The following is a 19,380-nucleotide window of genomic DNA, read 5'->3' as shown; positions in this document are numbered from 1 at the left end:
GAATATCTGTCTTGATGGCATCAATCACAAATAATGTTGTTAGTTTGGTATATGAACATATTTTTTTGAAAAAGTTATGTTTTTCTTGGTGGTCCAATTTACCTTAACCCACTGAGGTAAAATGGGCAACATGGTTTCAGATAAAATGGGCCATCATCTGTGTCACTCACAAACACACATACACGTGTTGGAGTGTGTGTGTGTGTGTGTCACACCATGACCCCCCCCCAACAGTAATAATGGTAGTAGATATTTTATGTACAGTGAGTATGGCGAAGGAGAAGGAAGCGAGAGGAGAAAGGGAGAAGGAAAGAGAGAGAAAAGAGAGTAGGAGCAAGGACCAGAGAGGAAAGGATACAAAGATGAAACAGGGATGGAAAGGAAGGCCAAACAATTACAATCTGTGGAAAGAGGAGAGGATGAAGGGGGCCTTAGATTAATACATGGAGGGAGAGAAGAAAGGAATTACAGTGAGTGTGCACCTCTTATCAAGAGCATGGGGTGTGCCGCAATCAACACTGCAAAGACCCATCAGTGGAAAGGTGACTGGCAGTGAACATGTGTCAGGGCAGAAGCCCTACCTTCCACAGGAGGCAGAAAGGGAGCTTGCTGCCACCCTCAACACATTGGCGCAGAGGGGGTTTCCCTTCACAAAACGTGATGTCCGGCAAGTGGCCTTTGATTTTGCAGCCAAGAACAACATTTCTGGTTTCTCCAAGACAGCAGGGAGGGCCGGATATGACGCACAAAGCACAACCCAGAGCTTTGGATGTGCAAGCCAGAGGTCCTGTCTGCAGCACGGGCTGCTGGACTCAACAAAGAGGTGGTTAGCCAGTGGTTCAACCAGTATGAGAGCCTTTTGGTCAAGCTGGGTATTGAGGGCACATCGTCACATATATATGGAACTGTGACGAGTCTTGGCTTCAGGATCATTTAAAAAAAAATTATGGCACATATGAATATGTTTGTTTAATGCAGTTTAAATGTTTTGTGGCTGTATAAGCAACAGTGTTTTAAAAGTAAATTTTATGATAAATTACTATTTCCCTTTGCAGTTTCACTGGCCCATTTTACCTGAACAGCTGGTCCATTTTACCTGAAAATGCTTGTGCCAAAAAAGTTGGCACAGCTGATGTTTCAAGAACTGTAGGGCCTAAATAATTATATTTTATTACATCATTTTTTTTAAAAGATCAAAAACAGTCATTAGTAATCATAAAAATACATGCAAAAGGCATATATGGTATTGTATTATTGTCCCAAACGATTTACCAAAAAGTGGCCCATTTTACCTGATATCACCTTAGTACATGCGCTTTCAGTATGCCTACATATATCCTCATAAGTGTCTATGAATTCGTATCAATTATACTCTTTGGCCTTGTTTTTATACTTATTCTGAAAAAGTTGATATAATAATTTTCGCTAGCAAGATCTCATTCGATGATTAATTTCCATTAAGCCTACTGCCAGCAGGCACATTTAAAGACATGTGATCTGATTGATCGGGGTAATAAGGCACTAAAGATGAGCCATTTTACCAAAATACGCATTTAGTTTATCGGCAATTTTTTTGCCAAGATGCCTGTCTTGCTCAAGCAGCGGTGGCGGTGTTTGACTTAGCCATGATAATATGGTTATTGTCTTCGTAGAGACTCATTGTAATAGTTTGCTCAGATGGCGAGAATATCACCGCTCTCTCTTTCGTCTTTTCCGCCATCATACCGTTAGAAAATCACGGTTTTGGTGATCCACCTTTCCTGCCTTTTGAAGTAGGACGTGCTTGTGCACTTGCCCTGATAAGTTTAGCCTGATTGAAATTAACCACATGATTTGGATGCGGATCAGCCGTCGACGAACCAATATTTGCGGTTCTCAGTTAGCTCGCTAATGTTAACTGGCTAAAGGGACAATGGACTAGCTTAGCTTCAACTCTTACGACGAACGGGCCCCTGGTCCACGTTACTCTGTCATTGTGGCATTTCGTTCTTCTGTAGTGGATGGTTACGTGCACCACATTTATATGGGTATCGAAGCATGTAGCATAGGCTACTTATGCAAAAGCATAAATTGCGTGTTAAACGTAAACATCGATAGCCAAACAACAAGTCCACGTAACTGTCATTATCATGAACTTGATAGTTTTGGTTGGAAGGAAAGAGGAAACATTAATGTTTACAATTCAGAGTCATGACACTCTTTATTTTAATCAGGGTAATTCCTATGAAATAATCTCAGATATGCTGTTAACGTTTCACAATATAAGTAGCCTATGCGCACGCTAAAAACGTTAAAGGAAGGCAGTTAAAGGAAGCATGCTTCCGTCCTGCAGGTCTTTTCAGAAGAAAAAACTAACAGTCCACTACAGAAGAACGAAATGCCACAATGACAGAGTAACGTGGACCAGGATAGTTGTTGGCTATCGATTTTTACATTTAACACGAAATACTTTTGCCAAAGTAGCCTACTATTTGCTACATTCTTCGATAGCCAAACAAACGTTCTGGTGCACGTAACTCTGCCAGGCTATTGCATTTTTGTACTTCTGTCGATCAATTTCATATTTCTTGTTAGTTAGCCTACTGCATCCAATCAGCGCTAAAGTGTAGTACCTACCCTTTCCGTTCAGAGTTAATGTCATGTGTTTTTGAGTTAATGTAATGTTGTTTTCCATTTGGGGGAGCGTGTTTTTGTATTGGGGGGAGGTGAACAAGTCATCCGATTAGGGGGGAGTTGACTCGTATTCGGGGGGGGGGGGGGGTGTTTTCATTTGGGGGATGTACTCATATTAGGGGGTGTGATTTGCACTTCAGGGCCACCGTAGCTTTGGGAAAACTTGGGCAACTCTGACTTACTTTCCTATTCCTCAAAAAAACCCTCCTTTTGTCCATTTCGTCTGTGGAACAGTCATGTCTGAAGTGCTAGCTGCTAGCGCGATGCGTCGATCCAAGAGTATGGGAGTTGAATCTGCCGTTCAATATGCGGAGTGGAATTCTGTTGCTATGGGTATTTACCCTACTTTTTTTTTAAGTGGGGGGGACATAACTCCCCCAAGTTACATCGCTGCGATGCCCATGCCTGATGTATATGGAGGATTATAGGGGCCAAAACTAAATAAATAAATACTTGGATAAATAAATAATGATATAACACAAAGCTTAAATAAATGACACAAAATATATAAATGTTACATGTATTTGTGTGTATGTTTACGTTTTCATGTGTTTACATGTATTTATTTATATATACTTACATTTATTTATTTATCCTTACATTTACATTTATCCACGGCGTAACTTGCACACAGCAAAATAAATCTGTTGTCTCACGTCACCAAGTCAGGGGGCCGGTTAAAGCCTCTGATTGGTGGTTCAACTTGATTCGACTGCTTTTTACTAATCCAAGATGGCAGCACCTTGTGCGGATTCAATGAATGAAATACTGAATGCTACAGTCGAAAAGTTGGCGGTAGCTGAAGAGATGGAGGCACCTGCCAATTCACTTCTTTTTTACATCATATTGAGAGCTTTGCTGAAATTATAGCAATAATATTGACCCTAACTGACACAGACATGAATGAAATGTGTGAACACATGAATGTGTTCACGATCCTCTGCGAGATGATACAGCATAGGGGTGGGCAAATAGATCTCAAGACCGACCAACCAACGTTGGTATCAATAGCCTGATTGATAGTGTGATTAGATCGATACTTAAGTTTCAATTCCACATTGAGTACACAACTCCCTTTACACCAGAGTGGTTGTGCAAACACCGTCTAACTTCGCTCAAACTCACTTTGCCCCTCCCCTGCTAGGCTGAGTTGTTGACGTGTACGTGCAGTAACACGACTCACCGGTACACATTTGTATTTTTGACAAAACTCGTTGTCCTGTGTTTTATTATGATCATAATCATGAACAATTCATTAAAGGAAACATTTTAAATGTTCATTCAAATATTCATATTGATGATGCATTCACTTAATCAATTTTGAGGCATTGCTTTCCCCGACACGAAAGTAGATAAACTGATTTTCTAAGACAAAAGTATCGGTATTGGCAATACTAGCCCTGTATTTACTCCTTGGTATCGGATCTATACCACATCGTACAGTGTCGCACACCCCTAGCAGCTGTAGAGATCCCTCTAGATTGAAGAGAGCTTGATCGACTGGTGGAGTCTGCCTGGTGTGTAATACTGTTCATTCACCAATCAGAGGCTTTAACCCGCCCCCTGACTTGGTGACGTGAGACAACAGATTTATTTTGCTGTGTGCAAGTAACGCCGTGGATAAATGTAAATGTAAGGATAAATAAATAAATGTAAGTATAAATAAATAAATGTAAGTATAAATAAATACATGTAAACACATGAAAACGTAAACATATATATATATACACACAAATACATGTAACATTTATATATTTTGTGTCATTTATTTAAGCTTTGCGTTATATAATTATTTATTTATCCAAGTATTTATTTATTTAGTTTTGGCCCCTATAATCCTCCATAGATGTGATGCTAGTTAGGGACTTCCAACCCTTTACTGCCTGGGACAAAATTCTGAACATTCCATATGCTGTTGAAATATGATGTTCATATTAATTTTCATATTTTATGAATGTTCATATTAAATCATACACCTTAACTGTTCATACCATATTGAAGAGGAGAACTAGGGGATTTTTATGATGTAAATAATTATATGATTACTTATGGCAAATCATATTTTATCAAGGTGGTTTTAGGCAGCCATTTTTTACAAAAAACGTTTCCATCCACCATACCTCATCAGACAACTTAATTTTTAACCACTTTAATTACGAGATAGAGAAAAACTTTGAGCAGGTGGAATATCCACAAATCTGTGGGCAATGTAGAACAGAAAACAGATTAGAAATATCATATTTTGATTAAAAGTTATGACCATTCTAGCGACTAGTGGAGACATAGGGGAAACCGCAATTATCCTCCCCCAAAAGTAGCTCGCGCTATGGCTGGATACTCCTCTCGATAACTAAAAAACGTTCGAGATTCTTCCACAGTAGACCAAATTGGCCAAGCAAGGCATGTACATTTAGCTTACAATGTACATAATCTAGCTAGTTAATGTTGTTTTTCCAAGTTTTTTAGAAATCTGCTCAAATCGAAGCTAAACAATGCTACTACCGTCATAGCTGCCTGTCACAAACAGCCAAGCCGGACACGTCATTCTTTCCTGAAAAAACTCGCGTCACTGCCACAAACAAATTCTTCGTAAGGAAAAAGTTTAGATATGGCCAAGTATCATATTCATAGATGCAAATTCATGGGAAGAAAACCTTGCTTTATTGCCTTGAACGGAGAGCTCAGACAATATATTTTTTCAATAAAAAATGCCAAAAATACCAAGGCCATTAAGACAGTAACAATCTGTAGTAGTTTAAATATATTAATGTAAAGGTTTATATCCCCTAGCGTGAATTTTTTGTTATTTTATTTTGTATTGATACATGTTTACTCCGAACGTAAATGTTTTTGTTTTTTTACTTTTTGTATCTTGTAAACTCCAATGCACTTGACTTTGTTGAAATTGCTAATAATAAAAAAAAGAAAAAAAAAAGGAAAAAGTTTAGACTTTTAATTGACAATATTGACAACACATATTAAGAAACTTGTCTTTACTCATAATATCGTCTCCGATTTCAATTCGAAGCTGTAAATCTAACACTGTAGGCAATCTCCCATGGTCTCCGCTCTGGCTCCGCCTCGGAAAACAATGGCTGCCGTTGCTGACGATGTATTTATTTCCCCCTCCCAGTAACCCCTTAACCAATGGTATGTGCTTTGAGCTTAAGTTGTCATGGGTATCTGGCAGTTTTCAGAAATAAAATCGGTGATTGGACGGCAAAGATATTAAGGCGGGAACCATGGGAATTTTATTTCCCATATTTGAATGGTCCGGCAGGAAAGGGTTGCGAGCACGCGTTGCGCGCGAGCAAAAAAAAAATTTCAACGAAAAATTGTTTTTGGAGCTTGAAACAAACGAACAGCCGTTTGTCCAATTGGTAAAACGTTGTCTAGTAAAGGTAATTACTTTTACGTTTCTTAGCCTGGTTTTCCATCATTATATTGTCTCAAATTAGCTTTCAATCTGTCAGTGTCACTGTTGTGTGTAGGTGGCACATAGGTTCATTTGGAATTTTCCAACGGAGCTTTAACGTTGCGTTCTCTCCTCCTGTGTTCAATGACTCAATTCATCAAGCTGTTAGCCTGGCTGCCAGCCCAACTTCTCCCCGCCCACAAAAAAATTTGGTTGGGAAGTTGGGTCTGGAGGGTCTCGTATTGGGAAACAACTACTGAAAACCAGAATCTGGGCGTACCAATGAATTTTCCAGGGCGGGCTTTATACGATGATGGACAGATGATCAACAGTAACGTAATCACCCACGTCACAAAAGAGCGCTTAAGTTGAATTCGTTTTGAACAAACAACAAATTACGTTGCTCTGATTGGTTGTAGGTCTATCCAATTGAGCGAAGAGGCATTTGTTTTTCAGGCTCGTTTGAAACACGTCCCGTAGTCAAAGCCCAACGGAGAGTTCTCAGACTCATATTCTGACTAGAATTACGAGTATGACAACGTCAGGCTATCAAGCTGTAGCTAACGTTAGCTAAGTCTATGTCAACAGAGCTCCTGGGTAACTTAACTTAGATATACCAGAAAATGTTAAATGATTGAAACCATCATTCACCAAATTCAGTCAGGTAAATCGCAGAGGCCAGAAGTGCTTTCAGCTTCTGATGGTCGTCTGCACTGGTAGTGATGTGTCGTTCGTGAACAATTCGTTCACTTTGAACAAATCCTCATATGACTCGGGAGTAACGAGTCCTCTCAACGAGTGATTCGTTCATTTCCCGATTCGGTCTTTCTACGAGTCTTTGGATAATTTTTCACGTGACCTGCATAGGCTCTGTAGCTAGAGGAAACAAACGATTCGTTCATTTCCCGACTCAGTCTTTCTACGAGTCTTTGGATCATTTTTCACGTGACCTGCACGTGACAAATTGAAACAAATAATTCGTTCATTTCCCGACTCGGTCTTTCTACGAGTCTATGGATCCTTTTTTCACGTGACCCGCATTGTATTTTTTTGTAGAGGAAATAGTTTCCTTATTCCCTTTCGCGTGGCCGCTGTTTTAGTAAGACGTGAATAATATTCATCATACTGACTGGTATTTTCACTTGTGGTGGAATTTTCTATGATTGAATGTCTGAAGTCAGAAGAATTTCTCTTTATCTGTTTATTCTTGAAATCAAGGAGGAGCAATTCCAAAACAGTATCATAAATGATGTCTGGAGTAGAATGGCTCTCTAAAGGTGTCATGATCTGAACACTCTTTTATACAGTAATTTCAGACAGTTACATCATTAGTTCAATAGTTCATGTCTATCAAAAGAGGAATTCTTCAATAACAGAAAGTTAAAAAGGGAAATAGGTTGCAGAACTGAATACAGATGCTCAATATTAAAAAACAGAGCTTGAGATGACAGAAGCAGAACTTGTCAGCAAAAACACCCCTGGAGTATGGGCGAAACAACCAGGGTCAAACAGTCAAATTGTTAGACGTTTGTCAGCAAACGGAAACTTAAGCAATACTGTCTTAGGCTAAAAGGTTATGCCATTTTTACTGAAGTTAAAACCTCAGCAATAATTGTTCTAGGCCAAAGAATATTATAGACATCTTAAAGAATAGTAATTTTCTATAACACACTTTACATTTACACTTGCAGTTTAGTGCAGTGTAATTGTTTGACGTGATAATTAAATGCTAGTGTGATAATACATGACCAAGGGCCAGTTGCATAAACTTAGTTTAAGACTAGTTTTAGCCTTAGACTGTCTTAAATTGTCAGGTAAGACTAGTCTAATTAAGCCTGTCTGTTGCATAAATAGTAAGACTGACTTAATTTGAGGTAGAAAAGTTAGCCACCTCTCCCCCTGGCTATACCTTGCCGTAAGGGCTGAGTTGCTATGCCAACGATGTTTTAGTAGGCTACGTCATTATCTTAGCATGTATTACGAAAGGAATTAAGTGTTATTTGTAACTGCAGAAAATGTTTACGGGGTTTTGCTTTTCCGCAGAATAAAATGTTTTCTTAAACGAGTGAGTAGTTAGATGACAACATAACTCACTTTATTGACGCTAGCACCAGCCATCTGCGTTGTTGATAAATGGAAGTAGCGTTGGGGTTAAATTAAGAAGCTTAAAAACGCATACACTATTTGTTAATAAGACAACTTTTTCAATACTGTATTCCTCCAACAGATATAGGTTTTCACAAGGTTAAAATGTATCAATCTTTCACTGTTTTGTCCGCCATCTTTTCTTTTTTCGCGAAGTGTCTTATTTTACCCATAACGCAGCGCGCAACAGGCTATCTAAGTCAGTCTTACGTTAGTCACTGATCTTAAAGCTTTATGCAACAGGTAAATTGAAGTGTTTATGGCAAGTCTGACTTAAAGTTGCATTTAAGTCTAAGACTAGGTCTATTTTTATGCAACTGGCCCCAAATCATACAAACTCATGATACATTATTTTAATGCAGGAATTTCTTTTGAAATAGTATCTGCTGGTGCACATGTCATGCACTAACCTACATGAGAATATCATACGTGTTTGCAGTGGACGTATAGCCCCCCCCCCCCATTCAAATGAATGAATGACTCAAAAAAAGATTTGTTCATTTTACTGAACGAGATTCAAAGAACCGGATCAGTAAAATGAACCAAACTTCCCATCACTATGCACTGGTGATGCAAAGCCCTTCGCATTAATATTTCCATGCACTCGCGCTCCCTTCTGAAACGCGCACCTGTTCGCAGTTCACTGAATATGAATACCGGCCGGCGAGGCTGGGATTGGAAAACGGGACTGGAGCTGTCCCGGACGGGACAAATCAAAATCACCCATAAATCGGGATGTCCCGGACAAATCGGGACGGTTGGCAACCCTATACTAGACTGTCTTGGTAGCGATTGCGTTGGTTTAATTCGATTTAACGTTACTTCCATTGTACGGTCTAGTCTGAAACGAATCATTTTCATGAACCTACTGAAGTTTAGGCTGTAGCAATGGAGTTCAGGTTAGTAGGTTCTAGTCAGATAGTTTCACCTATTGAAAGACTTTTGATTTAAGTAAGGGTAGTGCCGGACATGTGCCGCCGTTTGACTTCCTACGTAGGCTACTATAAACAGCTGTGGAGATGGGTTTTTTTTAGCTACTAGACTATGCTACAGGACTACATCAGGACTACAACTCCTGTGGATTTATTTCCCACTTTTCTGCTTCCAGTGGCAGAATTAGTGGGAATTATAGTCAAAGCCGCCCGCGGCTTTGTCCTAGCAGCGAAGCACCGTAGAAGAGGCAAACGAGCCGGTGCACTGGTGCGACTCCGTCGGCGTGGGGCACGTACAGCGTTACTGGGGATATTTCTCTCCAACGTGCGTTCACTGAGCAACAAACTGGATGAACTTCAGCTACTGGTGTGGAAAAACAGAGACTTTCATTCATCTTCCGTTTTGTGCTTTATGGAGACATGGCTGAGTGAACTGATCCCAGACTCTGCGCTACAGCTAGCAGGTTTCAAACTGCTGAGAGCGGATCGTGACCCTGTGCTCTCTGGCAAAACGAAAGGTGGTGGTATTTGTTTTTACATTAACAGTAGCTGGTGTGAAGATGTGACAGTGATTCTGCAGCACTGTTCTCCTGATCTGGAATCATTTTTTATTAACTGTAAACCTTTTTACTCACCACGTGAGTTTGCTTCATTCATACTGGTCGGCGTCTACATGCCCCCTCAGGTTAGCGCCAACGAGGCTCAACGTGTGCTCGCTAACCAGATATTGTGCGTGAAGCATGAAAATCTGGATTCCTTGGTTATTGTGCTAGGCGACTTTAACAAAGGCAATCTCACTCAAGAACTCCCCAAATACAAACAACTCATCAAATGCCCTACCAGAGAAGGGAACACTTTGGATCACTGCTACTCTACAATCAGTAAAGCATACCATGCGGTTCCCCGAGCAGCACTGGGTCACTCAGACCACGCCATGGTTCACCTGATTCCTGCATAGAGGCAGAAGCTTGAGCGCTGCAAGCCTGTTGTGAGGACATCGAAACAGTGGGCCAGTGAGGCTATGGAGGTATTGCGGTTGTGCTTGGACTCTACTGACTGGGATATGTTCATGACTGCCTCCAATAGTCTGGATGAGCTCACAGAGGCTGTGACATCATACATCAGCTTCTGTGAGGACTGCTGTATACCAACGCGCACCAGGGTGAGCTACAACAACGACAAACCCTGGTTTACAGCTAAACTCAGAAGGCTGAGGCTGGACAAAGAGGCCGCGTTTAGGAGTGGGGACAGGGACAGTTTCAAGGAGTCGAAGAACAGGTTTAGCAAGGCAGTGAGAGAGGCTAAACGACTGTACTCAGAGAGGCTGAAGCGCCAGTTCTCTGCTAACGACTCTGCTTCCGTCTGGAGTGGGTTCAGGCAGATCACCAACTTCAAGCCCAGAGCCCCCCACTCCACTAACGACTCTCGTCTGGCCAACGACCTGAACGAGTTCTACTGTCGTTTTGAAAGACAATTGGACAGTCCTGTACAACTCCTTTCCACCCGTGAGGCCTCCCCCCTCCCCCCCTCTACAGTGACGACCCTCTCCATTCAGGAGAGAGAAGTGAACAAACTGTTCAAGAGACAGAACCCCCGCAAAGCAGCTGGGCCGGACTCTGTCTCTCCAGCCACCCTCAAGAACTGTGCTGACCAGCTGTCTCCAGTGTTTACCTACATCTTCAACACCTCCCTGGAGACATGCCATGTGCCAGCCTGTCTCAAGTCCTCCACCATCATCCCTGTGCCCAAAAAGCCCAGGCCAACTGGACATAATGACTACAGACCCGTCGCCCTGACCTCTGTGGTAATGAAGTCTTTTAAGCGCCTGGTGCTGGCACACCTTAAAGCCATCACAGACCCTCTACTGGACCCCCTGCAGTTTGCCTACAGAGCCAACAGGTCTGTGAACGATGCAGTTAATATGGCCCTCCACTTCACCCTACAGCACCTGGACTCCCCAGCATTCTACGCCAGGATCCTGTTTGTGGACTTCAGCTCTGCCTTTAATACCATCATCCCCGCTCTGCTTCAGGACAAGCTCTCCCATCTGAACGTGCCTGATTCCACCTGCAGGTGGATCACAGACTTCCTGTCTGACAGGAAGCAGTGCGTTAAGCTGGGAACACAAGTCTCTGATTCCCGGTCCATCAGCACTGGATCTCCCCAGGGCTGCGTCCTTTCTCCTCTACTCTTCTCCCTGTACACCAACAGCTGCACCTCCAGTCATCCGTCCGTGAAACTCCTGAAGTTTGCGAACGACACCACCCTCATTGGGCTCATCTCTGGTGGAGACGAGTCTGATTATAGGTGGGAAGCAGACAACCAGGTGACCTGGTGCAGCCAGAACAACCTAGAGCTCAACGCTCTCAAGACAGTGGAGATGGTTGTGGACTTCAGGAAGAACACAGCCCCACTCACCCCCATCACCCTGTGTGAATCCCCAGTCAACACTGTGGAGTCCTTCCGCTTCCTGGGCACTATCCTCTCCCAGGACCTCAAGTGGGAACTGAACATTAGCTCCCTCACCAAAAAAGCACAACAGAGGATGTACTTCCTGCGGCAGCTGAAGAAATTCAACCTGCCAAAGACAATGATGGTGCACTTCTACACAGCCATCATTGAGTCCATCCTCACCTCCTCCATCACCACCTGGTACGCTGCTGCCACTGCCAAGGACAAGAGCAGGCTGCAGCGTATCATCCGCACTGCAGAGAAGGTGATTGTCTGCAATCTGCCTTCCCTCGAGGACCTGCACACCTCGAGGACCGTGAGACGGGCGAAGAAGATTGTGGCTGACTCCTCCCACCCTGGACATTCCCTGTTTCAGTCCCTCCCCTCTGGCAGAAGGCTGCGGTCCATCAGGACCAAAACCTCACGCCATACAAACAGTTTATTCCCTTCCGCTGTTGGCCTCCTCAACAAGGCCAAAGCTCACACTGACTGAATGTCCTTAAAAACTTTTTGCACTACACTCAACTCCTGTCATATTTGTATTTTATATTGTAAATTGGCAACTTATATTCTACTTTATTGTATATTCTATTTTATTTTAATTGTATTCCACTTAGTACTGCTAGTTTATGTATCCTTAGTATAGTTAGACCACATATTTAAATGTAAGATTCCTATATGTTTACTGTATGCACCTTCCTGCCAAAGCAAATTCCTTGTCTGTGCAAACTTTCATGGCGAATAAATCCCATTCTGATTCTGATACAGTACAGCGTTGCAGTGAGCTACACCTGTTTTAAACCACAGGTAATGATAATTTCACCAACAAATCGTTTACTTGTAATCTAATGTCATAATAAATCCTACAACGAAAATTTATTTGTGAGGAATGTTTATTTTAACGATTGAAAACAGATGCGTCATAGACCGCTGTAGTATGTGTTGCCCGGGCAACAGAGGCTAATGTCATGATGCTAATGCTTCTGTGAAATAGTAGACTACTGTTTCCGAAAGTATATGTAACTACTTCCTTATATCAGCTTATATTGTACATTACACTTCACAATTGTGTTTCATATCACAAAGTAAAATGAGTAAATAGTTATCACCCTGGCCTATTTGCTTGTGGCGTTTCTGCAGCTCCCTTGCAGTAAAGCAGTTAGCCTAGCTATCTCCCAGAAGTTAACGAGCTGCTAAACTAATGTTCTGCTAGAGGTAGTCACGTGATATTTCGTGACGTCAGTAGCGTCAGTGATTGTGGCTAGCAAGTTAGGCACCGTTAGCTTCACTTTTGCCACAAAAACTTAATTAAAACCTAAACCGTGCAACGGAACATAAATCCCAATAGAACCAACGCAATTGTGACCAAGACAAACCTTTTGACATCGACTTTGTCTATGTAGTCCAAATATTGACTGAGCCTTAGGGGAGCGAAAATAAACAATAAATATATATGTGAGATAACAATGGTTTGTGCTCGCCGAAGGCAAGCACACCCCAATTATCGATAAATCTCAGTTTGTGTGCCAGACAGACAGATGCCAACCATGTGTTGAAAGATAGTAGTCGACTGAAGGCTTCTTTTCCTCTGCGAAAGCATGCAATCGGTCTACTGATGAATACATCTTGATATCTGTTCAGTGTGTTCAGTAGCTGGGTGAAATGTTTTTTAAGTATCTCAGTGCCAGTTTTCTTGTGTAGGATATTAAACGAGCCAGTGTGGATGATAATCTTAGGGTTGTTTGGGTTATTGTTGAGGATTGTTTGTACCTCTGATGACAATTCCTCGACAGATGTGTTGCTAAGACAAATATTTTCTGTCTTTGCCAGTTTAACATGTGCTGTCATGGCATCTCCAATCAAGATAGTGGCCATATGTGGTGTTGTTTGCATTTCTAATGTTTGCCTTATCAGTAGCTGCGGAGCCAGTTCCTTATTTAGCTTATTTGGGATAGCAAAGATAGGACCTTGTGCTAGGCCAAGGTTAACCACTGTGTCAGTGCTAGTAGTAGATTCTTTAGTGCTAGCAGCGTTAACTCTTCTAAGTGCTGATGGGCTGTGGGTAGTCTTAGCATACCTTGGATCATGATAATCCTATGGTATTGTTGTCTGATTAGGCTTGATAGGGGGTCGAACAGCACCCCGAGTGGTCCTAGAGGGGCTTGGAGTGAAATGGGGGACTCCCGGTCGCAGCAGACGATGTGTGTTGAATTTGCATGTGTGTAGTAGCTGTGTGTCGGCGATCTGGGCCTTTCATGTTTGTGAGCTGCGTGGCTAGCACTCCTGTGCCTCTTCGCCTTGGATTTCACACACAAGGGAGAGAAAGTTCCCAGTGGTTTGAATCTGTTGCTGAATGGGACAGGAAGAGAGGTGATGTGGGAAGAGTCTCTGCCTCGTTTTTTTATCCTGGTGACAGTTCCAACTCCGATGAAGGTAAACGCGGCGCTGGGCCTCTTTGGTTTAGAGCCGAGAGCAGGCCATGACTCATCCGATCCACTGGCCGGTGGAAAGAAAGCCGGTTCCAAGGATGGCTCATTAGCCGGTAGCTTAGCCTCCAGGCTAGGTAGCATGGAATCTATAAAGTCTTCAGTCTCTCTGATATCTAAGAGGGTTCTGACTCTTACTAAGTTGTTTCCAGTCTTTGCAAGCCATAGTTCTACAAGGAACAAGCTTTAGCTTACTTGCCTGTGGTCAGTCTGGGAGAGTAGCCCAAAATACCTCTGCTCTCCTTGGGCTTCAGTCCCTCAGGTTGTTCCTTTTAGTGGTTGTAGTCAATCCACTTTGCCCCAAACAGAAGTATTTGATTTTGAGTAATATCATCAAAAACTATCCAAATGATTGAAACTTCAGAGCATTTCTCCGTGAATAGGACAATAGACAATAGGATAGAAGCCAAGCAGTGAAGCAAGCAGGGAAGGTCAGGGGGAGGAGAGGGAAAGAAAATGCGACTGCCTTCGTTGAGAGCCAAAAAAAGAGTTGTAATAAGGTTGTCAACAGCAGTATTTCAAATGGAATCCCGATTCAAAAAGTACCACCTGCTAACTGAAAATGTGCCCCCAAAAACATAAATACCGTAAGATTGACATTTTAGGGGGAAATGGCTAATTCAAAAGAAGTTTGCTGGAAGTATATTATTGTATATTATATAGTACATTGTCAGTATATATTTCAAATATTTTTCCATATAATTTTACCTATATTTAAAATATATTCCACTTATATTGAACACATATCTGTACATTTATTTCATGTACATCTTTCCATATAATTTTGATTCCCCATCAGGAATAAGCCTTAAGGTGACTTCCCCCTGAAGTACCCTGCAAAGTTTCACCTTAATATGTGAAAATATAGTCATATTTTCACATATTAAGGTGAAACTTTGCACATATTAAGGTGAATTAGAGCTGTTTGAGCTTGGACCAAAAGTGACTATGATTTCCATAGGAGAAACATCTTATTTTATTTAAGCAATAAGGTACGAGAGGCAGTACTTAATCGTCAATAATGTACGGCTTCCAGGGTGTTAGGCCCGACGCGCAGCCTTGAGTACCTTATTGCTTTTATAATACGGTTACCAGCGAAATTATGAATAGTAAATAAATAGTAAGCTGCCTTTTAGCACTAAATAGTTAAAGCCAACAAACGTGTATCGCATTTCAGTAGCCAAGAAAAAAAGTCCTGTACGTGTGGTTGTTGCTATGCAACGGACAAACAGCTTTGTGAACTTCACGTTTGTTAGCCTAGCTAGATCTCGCACCATCTCATTCATTCTCAATGCTCATTTTATAAAAGTTGCCTTTAAAATAACAACGACAATGGGACACTTTCAATAAAATAATATTTAATTTAAACATTAGGCCTAAACATTCTAAATCAATCGTAAATGTTTCGTAGGCACTGGGTATATGCTAGCTAGCTAGCCTACATATGCTGTAAACTAGTTACGAGTGACTTGGGACTCGATAGACTAACATGAGGCTGTTGTTAAGGTTAGCTTATGTTGATTTGGATAGCTCTATTAATTGTGCATCCATGGAAAACGTCGTTTTAAGAAGCCCAGACCAGGTCATGTAATTGCGTGGCTACGAAGCTAACATGAAATAAGTGGATATCTAGTTAGCAACTAATGGCTAGACCTGAGCTTCCGTCCAACGTTTCAGTAGCTAGACCAGCTAGTTAGCACTGCAATATTGCAGTGCAATATTAATGCTAAAAAATGCTAGTCTAGCCTGCTAACCAATAAACTGCTGAAGACCAGTACTTGTAGACAGTCTTTTTCTTCGGCAACCTTTTAGTTATTTTGAGTGTGCACTAATATGGAACGCTCCCCTTTATACATACTAGTCAGCAAACTAACTGCACTAGGCCTCTCCCCCTCCATCTGCACCTGGATAAAGGACTTCCTCTCAAACTGCCCACAAACTGTAAAACTCGGTCCCCATCTTTCCTCCTCCATCACTCTAAGCACTGGCACTCCACAAGGCTGTGTGCTGAGCCCACTACTGTACTCCTTGTACACCCATGACTGTACTCCAACCCATCCCACCAACACCATCATTAAATTTGCTGACGACACCACCGTGATCGGGCTCATATCAGAAGATAACGAATCAGCGTACAGGGATGAAGTACAGAAACTGACAGTGTGGTGCTCAGACAACAATCTGTCACTGAACACCACAAAAACGAAATAATTAATTCTGGACTACAGAAGGCAAAGTGCAGTTCCGGCCCCACTCTGCATCAACGGGGACTGTGTGGAGAAGGTCCACACCTTCGAATTCCTAGGAGCCAATTTATCAGATGACCTCTCATGGTCTGTCAACACCTCAGAGACAGTAAAAAAGGCACAGCAGCGACTACACTTCCTGAGAGTACTCAGGAAAAACAACCTGGAGTGTAAACTGATGGTGGCCTTCTACCGCACCACTATCGAAAGTGTACTAACCTAATGCATCTCGACGTGGTACTCCGGTTGCACCGCAGCAGACAAGAGAGCCCTCCAAAGGGTCATCAACACAGCACAAAAAATCACTGGCTGCTCACTGCCCTCCCTGGAATCCATTGCCCGCTCCCGCTACCTTAGCAGGGCCAATAACATCTTAAAAGACTCCTCTCACCCAGGCCACCACCTGTTTACTCTCCTGCCCTCAGGCAGACGGTACAGATCCTTTAGAGCAAGGACCACGCGTCTTAAGAACAGTTTTTTTCCCAACAGCCATCAGAACTCTAAATGCCGACATGCACTAAACACTAAGCACTTTATTGACTACAAGTCACATACCATCTCGGTCACCTTACACATGTGCATAAACAAAGCTGTATTAATTGATGTATTTATTGAAGTACTTTGGTCTATGCCACCGCACTTTGTTCTACTCTTAATGTATATATTTTTTTTTTGGGGGGGGGGCTGTTCCTACTGTTTTTTGGATAGTTGTAGTATTGTTATGTTATATGTTGTTGTTGTGTTATATGTTGTCCCTCGTCACACCAACAGGAGAAGCACTCAAAATGTCGTTGTATAAATACAATGACAATAAAGGCTTTTCTATTCTATTCTATTTTAAGGTAAATGTAAAAAGGCGTACAGTACTTTATCGCTCAATAATGCACACCCCGGAACTCCCTCTCAACCAATCAGAATGCTTGATTTCAATAATGTACAGGTTCCAGGGTGTTGTTAGCAGTGGCATTCAGTAACGGAACACTGCAAAGTCTAGATCTTGGATGAGAGGTTGTGCTGGTAAACAAAGGGTTCCAGGTTCAGCTCCAGACATAGGCATTTTTGTTTTGACAAAACAGTTTCTAGTTTTCTGGGTAATCCCGGTGTAACTATCTATTATGTAAAATGTACAATATTTTGCGATTTTGAAGGAGGAATTCGCCATTGCTGCTTGCAGCTATATTTTATACATATAATTCAAGTATATTCTACCATATATTAAACATACATGTGACACTATATCTTTACATATATTACCTTTTACATTTTCCCATATAAATTGGAATACATTATGGTGGTATTTATAGATATAAAATTGCATATATTTTGGGATATAAAAACACATATATTATATATTTATGTTGAATATGTTGCAATATATGGAAAACGGCAATCATTGCTGTATTCTGCAATATATTGCAATATATTACATGAATATATATTATAGTTTGTAATATATTAGTAATATATGAATCATATATATTATCCCATGTATTTCCGTACAATATAAATATTAAATCCCATATATGGACATATATTGCCTAATGTATCACATGATATTTTCCAATATACTGCAATATATTTTCCTTCCATAAGGGAATGCAACAGTTACTTATCATTTTGAGCAGTAGTATCAATTGACAGTTAGATCATTGTAATGTCAGGAAATGACAGACATTTCAGATGTTATGTGTGAATTGCATTTTAATATCGTAATACTTTGATGTTAAGTTGTGTCATTTTGAACAGATGATTATAGTTCAATGAACAAATGATCTAAGGTGTAAGTCTATTGTATCCAAGCCATTGAAAATGGTGTTGGCGTTTTGAAAAATTGATCGAGGTTCTGAAATTATGGTCAAAGTGATTGTAGACATTTTTTTACATTGATTCCAAAATACAGTAAGTTGTCCACCATCTACTGAAACAGTAGCAATGCTAAACAACCCTGTTTTCTACATTTGGCCACAGGTTCTCATCCACATAATATTTTATGTAATCTTGGGCGATACAACTAGGAAAAAACCTTTTGGTATGACTTGTCCATCCCTGACTATCTTTTGTTGATATGTCCTGGCAACCAGCTTGCATTACTTCCAGGAGAGGAGTTAATTTATCAAATTGTTTTGATAGTATTTCACTTCTCTGATTAAGAATACATTTCATTTCACTATAGAAATTTAGCACATTTTTGTTATCTATTCAGTTATGTTTAGAATAAATTTAACAGTTTTGAAAAGAGTATGTAAATGTGCAAATGGGCTTGATGATCCACAGTTTAGCCCACATAGACTGATGTTGTGCTCACTGTATGAAGAGTTTTGAAAATGTGACCAAAATATTGAGAAAATGTGACCTAAGTATTGAGGAAATAGGTCTTAATAAACTGTTATACAAATAGGACAAATTTAAAAGTTGCAGGGCTGCTGGCTTACATCACTATTGATATCAATAGATACTAGTATAGCTGTTAACAATAGAAAATACAATGTTCTCTATCTTCTTATCTCTGGTTCTGTGGCAGGACTTGGAGGCCCATCTAGCTGGGGAGGAGAATGCCCGGCAGAAGCTGCAACTGGAGAAGGTCACCACCGAGGACAATGTCAAGAAACTAGAAGAGGACATTCTGGTCATGGTGGACCAGAACAACAAACTGCTCAAAGTGCGTGTATGTGTATGGACGGGTGTTTGCATGTTTTTTATGTGTGTGTGTGTGGGTGTGTCATCACCCTTTATCACTATGCCATTATTCTACTCCTTTACTTAGGAGCGGGCGCTTCTAGAAGAGAGAGTGGCGGATTTCAGCTCCAACCTTGCAGAGGAGGAGGAAAAATCTAAGAACTTGACCAAGCTGAAAAACAAACATGAGTCCATGATTTCTGACCTGGAGGGTCAGTTTCTGATCCTTGACCCCTCCTTGAACTTTTAGACCCTACTAATTTAAAACACCCTATTTTGGTGATCAGGCCAGCATAGTGGCCTGCATAGTGATGCATGGCTTTAATCTTGAAATATATATTATTGGCTGTAGTTAT

At 41.2% G+C, this 19,380-nt stretch overlaps 1 protein-coding gene across 1 annotated transcript in view; it reads left to right on the top strand.

Moving 5' to 3' along the window:
* The window catches only part of LOC146253585 (myosin-11-like), a 94,837-nt gene that overhangs the window by 39,547 nt on the left and 35,910 nt on the right, over positions 1 to 19,380 (top strand). The window contains exons 23-24 of the mRNA XM_084676704.1: positions 18,870 to 19,007; positions 19,113 to 19,236. Coding sequence (XP_084532830.1) covers positions 18,870 to 19,007; positions 19,113 to 19,236 — 262 coding nt within the window. The remainder of the gene's footprint in view (positions 1 to 18,869; positions 19,008 to 19,112; positions 19,237 to 19,380) is intronic.

Source organism: Hypomesus nipponensis, chromosome 17 (genome assembly GCF_054491055.1).
Source record: "Hypomesus nipponensis isolate SF chromosome 17, ASM5449105v1, whole genome shotgun sequence".
Taxonomy (NCBI): domain Eukaryota; kingdom Metazoa; phylum Chordata; class Actinopteri; order Osmeriformes; family Osmeridae; genus Hypomesus; species Hypomesus nipponensis.
The sequence above is the reverse complement of the archived record's forward strand: the minus strand, read 5'-3'. Positions and strand labels throughout refer to the sequence as shown.